The sequence below is a fragment of the Zea mays genome, chromosome 8 (genome assembly GCF_902167145.1).
Source record: "Zea mays cultivar B73 chromosome 8, Zm-B73-REFERENCE-NAM-5.0, whole genome shotgun sequence".
In the NCBI taxonomy this organism is placed as follows: Eukaryota; Viridiplantae; Streptophyta; class Magnoliopsida; order Poales; family Poaceae; genus Zea; species Zea mays.
Genome location: NC_050103.1, coordinates 28,930,713 through 28,940,048, shown reverse-complemented (window position 1 = coordinate 28,940,048; position 9,336 = coordinate 28,930,713). Strand labels below are relative to the sequence as shown.

At 50.1% G+C, this 9,336-nt stretch overlaps 2 protein-coding genes across 2 annotated transcripts; both read left to right on the top strand.

Moving 5' to 3' along the window:
* On the top strand, window positions 1-4,127 carry LOC100279568 (uncharacterized). The gene is given in 4 exon segments (NM_001152565.1): window positions 1-286; window positions 1,440-2,824; window positions 3,011-3,140; window positions 3,269-4,127. Coding segments are annotated over 3 exon segments (2,187 nt in total). The 5' UTR covers window positions 1-286; window positions 1,440-1,450; the 3' UTR covers window positions 3,952-4,127.
* A 45-nt stretch (window positions 4,128-4,172) lies between these two features.
* On the top strand, window positions 4,173-7,271 carry LOC100283723 (uncharacterized). Its single transcript, NM_001156622.2, has 2 exons — window positions 4,173-4,782; window positions 6,484-7,271. The coding sequence occupies exons 1-2, from the start codon at window positions 4,360-4,362 to the stop codon at window positions 7,006-7,008; spliced, it is 948 nt and encodes a 315-aa protein (NP_001150094.1). The 5' UTR covers window positions 4,173-4,359; the 3' UTR covers window positions 7,009-7,271.
* The last annotated feature ends 2,065 nt before the right edge of the window (window positions 7,272-9,336 follow it).

Genomic DNA, 9,336 nt, shown 5'->3' with positions numbered 1-9,336 from the left:
GAGGACAGTACGAGTAGACTAGCAGTAGTAGCTGTCTGCCCCTCTCTCATCTAGTATCTCTCTGCTCCTTCCATTCCTTGCGACTCCACTGTCCTCCTCCCTCCCACAGATCTTGGCTTCCGTCTCCTACCCCCAGCACAAGCACTTGCAGCTCAAAGCAGCCAGCCAGAAGCCTCGGTCTCGGAGTCGGAGGGACGCAGCCAGCCGGCGCCGCGCCTGGCGGGCGGGAGAGTGCGCTTCAGGCGGCTTCAGTCCAGTCCAGTCCACTCCCGCCAAGACGCAAAAGGTGCCATTTTTTCTTCTTCTTCCGCTTCACTTCAATATTTTCAGTCTAGGGGACGGGAAGCGACGCAGCCTGTGCTTCTCCCTCACTGCTCGCCCCTCTCCCTTCCGGCCGTTCCGGTAAATTCTCTCCATCTTGGTCACCGTAGTTGCTCTACAATCCTTCAGTTTCGGAGTAATGTTCTGTCCACCCGGGCTTCAGATTCAGAGAGGCTAGCAAACGTGCAGTCTGGTTGCGATTTGAGGCCGGCTCATGTCGTCAGTTTAATCCGGTTGTGATTCTCAGCCGTTTCCTGCCGCTACTTGGTCCAGCCGTCCAGGTACAGTTGGGAATCCATGTCAGGCTTTGTGAATTTCGGGAGTAGGGAGGGTGGAGTGGTGGACCGGAGTACCGGACCGGCTGGTGTTAGGTTTAGGATCTTGTCCCAATCCAATCTGGTAGCACCAGTCAGCCTTCACTTCTGTGCCTGCCTGCCTAGTTTCAAGGAGATCAGTCAATCAATGGTCTCTAACCTGTAACCACCACCACCCCTCCTTTACTCCTCCTTCCTTCCCGCTGCACTGCATCCTGGTAAAAGCTAGTGCTCGTGAGCAACTGCTCGTCTTTGAGACTTTCTTCAACACGAACCATGTGAAATTCCAGCAATCATGGATAGGGTAGCTCAGGCGGCTACTGAATGCACAGATGTTCCGTGGAAGCCAGTTCCCCAACCGCTTCCTGTCCTGCCCTTGCCTGCTTATTTGTTCAGCGGTCTCGCTATCCAAGCATCAAAATTTGTTCTTATACCAACTGGCTTCTTGGCGCTTGCCCCCCTCCTCTGAAATTGTATCATTTTCTTCTTTAGAACAAGAATTGTCTAGTCTTAACTTCTCCCTCTGATACGAACTAGGGTTAGATAAGGTTTCCTGTTACTTTGCAGTTTCCTCTTGACTTGGTGTGCTTTCCCGAGTCTTCAGTCATCTCCTGCCTGAAGCAAACTGGCTTCTAAAAATAAATTGTCTTGTCTGAAGATAATGTAATTTTCTACTTCTAAGTTCTACCTCCTTTAATTGACCAGCATATCATTTCTTTAATTCCGTTCTCCGTTTCCTCACATGGAATATACACCATCTGACTGTTTCAGCCTGTCTGTTCCTCCACCTTCTGGTTGCTCCAGAAAACACAGCGATGCACCAAGACAGTTTCAGGTCGGTGGTCTGCAGATCCCTCTCGAAGAGCCTGCCCCCAAGGAGCAAAGATGGCAGCTGTTCCGAAACAGTCCAGTGCACTGTCCCCTGTATCGTCACGCTGCAGCCTTCGGTCTGTCGGAGCTGCCAAGGTCGGGATGTACAGAGCGCGTCGCAGAGCTACAGGGAGGATGAAAGGTCCATGTCGTTCCACGGGGACTACCTGATGGTGCCCTCGCTGTCCAAGCATTTTGCTGAGGACCTCCTAATAAGAGGCGCCATGGATCTCCAGGAGTCCCTTGCGATGCTTGAGAGGTTCCAAGCTGCGTCACTGAGCATGAGACTACTGTCCAGCAAGAAGATAAGACCGGAAACTGGTGAACAGTCTCCTGCGATAGACACCATAGTCCGTGAAGTTCTCCTGAGGCCATCGAACGCCAAGCAGGTGCAGGTCAATGGATTAAAACAACAGCTAAGCGATTCTACCAGTGAGTTGAAAAATATTGTCAAGGATAGTTTTTACAAGAAGAACCACTCTCTGGTGTCCAACAATGAGCAGGCCTCTTTGACTTTGAGCCAGTCGGCACGGCACTTGCCGAACAGTTACCTGATGCCCAAGCCTGCTGCTCATCAGAAGAAATCTGTGCCCATGTCGTCGCCATCTTGTGCAGCAGTGCGACCTGAAAAGTCTAAGACGCCAAGCTTGGTAGCCAAGCTCATGGGTCTCGATGGATTGCCCTCGCCGAAAGCTAAATCCACCATGAAAGACGACAAGAACAAGGCAGCGAGTTCACCAAGAGCGCTGTTCGATACCGAGAGGCCCAGGTCGAAGAGGCTGCTGCCGCAGTTACTCAAACAGGAGGCTGGTTTTGGCTCAGAGATGCCTCGGTCAGAAAAGCTGCCACCATTGCAATCTAACGTTCAAAAGAACTCTACCAGCTCAAAGAAGGGCATCGTCGGCACTTCGTATACTACCGGAGCGGTTCATGATACTGCATCGATCAAACCGATCCAAAGAGCGGCATACGTTGAGCAGGCTCGACCGAAATCCCCGAAAGAAATCAAGATCGTCTCTTCTCCTACAGGCAGGAAGCAACGGGCGAATGAGATCAACAGGAGGAGCACGGAGAAACAAAGGCCTTATTCAGGTGAAAGAAGCAGAGAAAGGATGAATGCTGCGAAGTCAAGAGCTGGATCAGCGTCTCGTAGCGCGGAAGCAGTAGCGAAACAGTGTGATAGGAGATCAGTTGCGTCAAGGAGCAATCGTACTTGTGACTCGGTGGTGAAGCCCAACTCACCGAAACCACAGAGCAATTCCAGAGCGAGGAGAGTGCCCAGGAGAAATGTTAAGAGCTCCACCGTTGATGAATTAGTGGTATGCATCCTTTGTTATGGGGTTTTTCATTAAAAAAAATCTTCATAGCTTCAGAAGAAGTTTTCAGAAAAACCATCAAGACATTAGTTCACATGAAATCATTCACGCAGTGATTTGCGCATAAGTTAATATATGTGTTTTGTTTAGCATATTCCCTTATTATTCATCCTTTTGCTCATAATGCAGGCTTACGAGATAGAAAAAGAGATTCTCCATGCCCTGGACCAAACTGACGGTCCATCCACAGAACATAGCGCGACACCGAGCGACGAAGCCTGCCCGAGCGCTGACTGGGACGAAGCATCTTCTGTGGGCGGTAAGGAACCGCAGATTGCTCACTCTTTCTAAACACACTGTGATCCTGAAACAGATAGTCCGTTTCCGTCTCTTTTAAAGCTCAATTTTTATTATTTTTTTGCACTGAACAACCACTCTGTGTTACAGACATCCTGAAAGATCCTGGCGAGGCCAGCGAAACATCGCAGTCTGCTGTCCGTGACTGTAGAATCAGCTCAGCTGGTGCGGATGCAGATGCTATTCACTCACCGACGCACAGAGCCCCGACAAGGGAAGCTGAAATAAAAGACGAGATCGGCTTGCTTCTCCTCAGTGACAAACCGTTCCTTAGCAGAGCAGCTGAGCTCATAGGCGTTGATGTGTATGGGGATCTGAGTAACCAGTGTGACAGGATCTCCAAGGCTAGAACGAGAAACCGTCGGCTCTATCTGGACGCGGCAGGAGAGCAACTGGAGCTGAAACACCGCCAGCAGAACATCCTGTGGCCTTACGCTAGGCCGCTGGGCCGGAGATGGAGGTCATCGTCATCGGCGTACCTGTCGCTGGAGGAGCTGCTGAGAGATGTCAGCGACGGGGTTAGGAATCTGGAGGATGGGTATTGCAGTGGAGATGCCCGCCGTGGCAGCAAGGATAGCCTGGACGTGAAGCTGGAGAGGGATCTCACCTCCTCCGCAGATGCGTTGATCAGTAGTGTTTGGGACATGGGCTGGCAAGGTTTGGCTTGTGTGGAGGCGGAATGCTTCGTCAGAGATGCCGGGGAGGAGATCCTGTCCTTGCTCGTCGAGGAAGCTGCTCTAGACATGTGTCTGCACTGCCATAGTGCCATGTGATGATATGAACATACAGCGATAAGTTGCTGCCATCGGGACGATCTATAACAACTTGCAGCTTCAGTTCTTGTAGTTGTTTTTCTTTTTTTAGGTTTGAAGTAGATTTCGTCCGTGTAATCACCAGGATTGTAGTAGTATAGGAACCAGTGAAGTGATGTGTTCATGAGTTCATCAAGACATGACTGAACAAAACAAGGCCATGAAAGGAAGGAAAAAAAAACAGAAAAGGTCACATACCTGTCGTGTTTTGTTGAGTGGCGACTTGCGAGCACCAACAAAGCCGAGTCACGGGCCGAGCCCACGGGAGATTCCTATTGGCATCTCCATCCGTCCTCGTCGGCATCCCAGCCACACACACACACACACCGCACCTAGCCACCTACCCTGCTGTCCCCCGTGCCGTCGCCGATGGAGTCCTTGGGCGTGCTGCTGCTCCACCCCTTCAACGCGTACCTGGAGCAGGAGCTGGACCGCCGCTTCCGCCTGTACCGCTTCTGGGAGACGCCCCGCGAGGAGTTCCTCCGCGCGCACGCGGGCGCCGTGCGCGCCGTCGTCGGCAACGCCAGCTACGGCGCCGACGCCGCGCTCATCGACGCGCTCCCGGCGCTCGAGATCGTTGCCTCCTTCTCCGTCGGCATCGACCGCGTCGACCTCGCCAAGTGCCGCGACCGCGGGATCCGGGTCACCAACACCCCCGACGTCCTCACCGACGACGTCGCCGACCTCGCCGTAGGGCTCGCCATCGCCGTGCTCCGCAGGATCCCGCAGGCCGACCGATACGTCCGCGCGGGGCTCTGGAAGTCCAGGGGAGACTACACCCTAACCACGCGGGTGCGTCGGTTTCTTCTATTTCTTGTTCTTGTTATTAATCGTTAATTATACCGAATATCGTCTCTTCCTTGCTGTAACATACATACATAAATACAATGGTATTGTTTGTTTAGATCTGTAGTGTCGCTTGTTTAGATCTGCATTGCTTACTATGCCGAGGTAGTGATCCGATTAGCGACCCCCAGTCCCATCATATGAAACACTGAAACTGCATTTTTAGGCCATACCAATCTGTCGTTGAGTTGATTGCCACGCTTTTACTCTTCTTAGATATCATCATATACAGAATGCAGTAACATTACCTTCCTGCAGCTGACTGACTGGCAAGAGAGTTGCTATCCTGGGGCTTGGCAAGATAGGCTCAGGCGCTCAGCGATAGCTTCTTATTAAGTTGTTAATTATACCGAATTTCATTTCTTCCTTGCTCTACCATACATACATACAATAGTGTTGTTTGTATAGATCACCAGTGTTGCTTGTTTAGTTCTGTATCGCTTTCTCACTTGAACTATGCTTATATATGCCGAGGTAGTAATCCGATTAGAGAATCCCTGTCCCACCATCTGAAACTGTATTTTTAGGCCATACCAATCTGTGATTGAGTTGCTTGGCCTGCTGTTACTCTTTTTCGATAGCATCATTATATATATAGAGTGCGATAAGCCGGTAACAGTATCTTCCTGCAGCAGCTGGGTGGCAAGAGAGTTGTATCCTGGTAGGCTCAGCGGTATCTTCTTATTAATTTGTTAACTATACCGGATTTCATCCCTTCCTTGCTCTACCATACATACACACACTAGTGTTGTTTGTTTAGATCACTAGTGGTGCTTGTTTAGATCTGTATTGCTTTCTCACTTGAACTACGCCGAGGTAATAATCTGATTAGCGAATCCTGGTCCCATCATCTGAAGCTGCATTTTTAGGCCATACCAATGTGTCATTGAGTTGCTTGGCACGCTGTTTGTTTTCAGCATGAGCATATATAGAGTGCAGTAACGTTATCTTCCTGCAGCTGAGTGGCAAGAGAGTTGGTATCCTGGGGCTTGGCAGGATAGGGTCAGCGATAGCGAAAAGAGCCGAGGCATTCGGTTGTTCCATAAGCTACAGCTCAAGATCAGAGAAGCCTTTCCCAGACTACAAATTCCACGTGAGCGCTGTCGACCTGGCAGCCAACTGCGACGTGCTCATCGTGACGTGCTCGCTTACCGCCGAGACCCACCATGTCGTGAGCCGCGAGGTCATCGACGCGCTGGGTCCAGAGGGCGTGCTTGTAAACGTTGGCCGCGGAGCACACGTGGATGAACCCGAGCTCGTCGCCGCGCTCCTCGAGGGTCGCCTGGGAGGAGCGGGGCTTGACGTGTATGAGCACGAGCCCTTGGCTCCTGAGCAGCTCCTGGGCCTGGACAACGTCGTCTTGGTGCCTCACGTGGGCAGCGATACTGAAGAAACGTGCAGGGCGATGGCCGACCTAGTGCTAGCAAACTTGGAGGCGCACGCGTCGGATGAGCCATTGCTCACTCCGGTGATCTGATTATTGTTATCTTTTGTGTAAGTCAGGCTGCTGTTACTCAGATCAGCCATGGTTAATAAGGGTACACCCATCTTCCATCTATATAGGAATGGATGGAGATACTCACACTGACTGACATTTATGTATTGAGATTGAGAGCATGATGCATTTTTCTTATCTATGAAGTGCAGTTCAGCGGCAAGCGGGTGGGCATCATCGGGCTGGGCAGGATAGGGCAGGCGGTGGCGAAGCGAGTGGAGGCGTTCGACTGCCCGGTGAGCTACCACCAGCGGACGGAGCAGCGGGCGACGTACCCGAGCTACACCTACTACCCGTCGGTGGTGGAGCTGGCGGCGAACAGCGACGTGCTGGTGGTGGCGTGCCCGCTGAACGCGCAGACGCGCCACATCGTGAGCCGCGAGGTGATGGAAGCGCTAGGCCCCAGCGGCGTGCTGATCAACGTCGGCCGTGGGCCACACGTGGACGAGCGCGAGATGGTGGCGGCGCTGGCGGACGGGCGGCTCGGCGGCGCCGGGCTGGACGTGTTCGAGGACGAGCCTAACGTGCCCGAGGCGCTTCTGGGGATGGACAACGTCGTGCTGCTGCCCCACGTCGGCAGCGGCACCAACGAGACGCGCAAGGCCATGGCCGACCTCGTGCTCGGGAACCTGGAGGCGCACGTGCTCAGCAAGCCGCTGCTGACTCCGGTTGTCTGACGTTTCCTTGTTTCTATTACGAAATAACAAGCGCCTGCGCCTGACAGCGAGTGGGGATTAAATTCAAAATGTTTTGTTTTGATTTGATCGCCGCTGGTGAATGGAACTGAAATGTGCTGTCAATTCTCAGTCCAGTGCACACGACACGCTTGCACGAATGTCGAGCAAATTATGGCATCTTCTTTTGCGAAGCCGCCTCCTCGTCTGTACACTCTCTTCCCCTTTGGAGACTTTACGTATCTGCGATGAGGTTTGTTCATCCTAAGTCCTTTTCGGTTGGAGGGATTTAGTGAGGATTAAAACAAATTTATATAGGAGAAGATTTAACCTTCTCCAATCTCTCTCAATCCATTATTAACCAAACATAGCAATTGCAGGTCAATACAATACATATTTGATTTACTATTTTTTTCTATTAATGGTGGTTCGTTCCTACATCAAGTTAGATGTTAAACCATAAGAGGCCATTTGGATCCGTTTATTTTGGAAGAATTGAAATCTACTTAATAGAATAGCCTATTTGACTTAAAATTTGACATTCCACCATTTTTAAAGTTCAGATATAAGTCTATCTCAAATTTATAAAATAAAAAATGAAAAATAATTTTATGTATCGCCAGACAGACTTTATATAACTTATAACACTCTTTGGCTCGCTCTCTATAGTTGAAGTGTAGCTAGGGGTGGTAATGGGCTATAAACTTTACACTGCAAATTTTAAGGGTCGAATCGGATTAGGATCGGACCTTATTCTTATTCATTTTTGAACTAATATTATTTGAGGGCCTTAACTTTTTGTGAAGAAGCATTTGGATCGTGATCCATTACCACCCTTAAGTGTAGCACATAAATATCGTCTTCATATTGCCAACAATAATATATAAATATATTATGCGTAAAACCATATTAGCTTAATTAATCTTTACTAAAATTACGATTATTAGAATATAATTTAATTCAAAGAATCTAAACAGGGCCTAAATGAAAATGAGGCTAATCCTAAGTTTCGATCTAGGTTAGATGTGTGGAATTTTCTTTGCAAATTTGCAAAAAAAAAACAAATGAAATCATTACTGTTTTTGGAATCCAAGCTAAATACGAAAAGTTTTATTTGAAAATTTTAAAAATGGAACCTGTTGGACTGGATTCAAAGTTGTTCATGCGACCGTTGACTAGTTTGAATGACGTGTGTGGAAATTGTACCGGTGCGTTTGAGAATTTGGAAGGTGCTTGTTGACGCCTTTTCGGAGCGCCAAATATTAAAGAAGAACCGGCGGCGGTGCTCTCTGGTCAGGCGTGGACGGTCCGCGGTCTAGGACCGGACGGTCCGCGACCTGACGCTGGGGCTAAGGTTTCCTGCCTGACGGCCAGACGGTCCGCGCCCTGGGGCCGGACGGTCCGCGCGTGTGCAGGGGCGGCGGAAGATCGCTGGCGGCGTCTGGATCTCGCTCCCGGGAGGGACCCCGTCGGGGAGGAGAGATCCTATGGGTCGTCTAGGCTCGGGCCGGCCAACCTAGACTCCTCTAATCGGCGTAGAGTCGAAGAGAGGCGAATAATTTGGGGATCGAGATGCTAAACCTAAACTAGACTAGAACTACTCCTAGGATAAAATGCGAAATAAAAGTTGTATTGATTCGATTGATGATTACAAATCGGTCGTAGACCTCTCTTTTTATAGAGGGGGCTGGACCCTTTACACGACTGGATTCCGAGCTAATTCCGCAAATCTAGCCAACAAACATAGCACAAAACTCGGAACCCTAAACTGCTCTGCGCATGCGCGGACCGTCCGGCCCACAGGCGCGGACTGTCCGGACCGCGGACCGTCCGGCCTCAGGGCCGGACCGTCCGCCAGGCTCAAAACGGTGCTCAACATATGCCCCCTGCCTTTTGGTGGAGCTGAGCAAACCAAAAGCAACTAACTCGATGTGATTACATCGGTTCACTTAGGCATCTTGCCACATACTAGGATGGTACTGTTTGAGAAAACGACCATTCAAAGTCTTAGGCAAATCCTTGCCTTGTAATGTTTGTAGTAAATAGGCGTTGCCAGACATCACCTGTTTTACTTTATAAGGACCCTCCCAGCTTGGCGACCATTTCCCGAACTTCCGGTCTTTATTCCTTAGAGGCAGAATGGTCTTCCACACCAGGTCCCCTACTTGAAATGATTTTGCTTTGACTTTCTTGTTGTAGGCCCTAGCTACCATGATCTTGTCCTTTTCTATTGCTCTTAAAGCTATCATCCTCTTGTCGGTCACCTTATCAATATTATCCATCATTGAATTATAATAATCAGTAGCAGTTAGATCATTTTGTCTGGCGAAC

What these genes read in the sequence shown, in the direction of transcription:
- LOC100283723 (NM_001156622.2), top strand. Translation starts at nt 4,360, where the DNA reads ATGGAGTCCTTGGGCGTGCTGCTGCTCCACCCCTTCAACGCGTACCTG. An exon ending in ACTACACCCTAACCACGCGG is followed by an intron (nt 4,783 to 6,483) that starts GTGCGTCGGTTT and finishes TATGAAGTGCAG; the next exon opens with TTCAGCGGCAAGCGGGTGGG.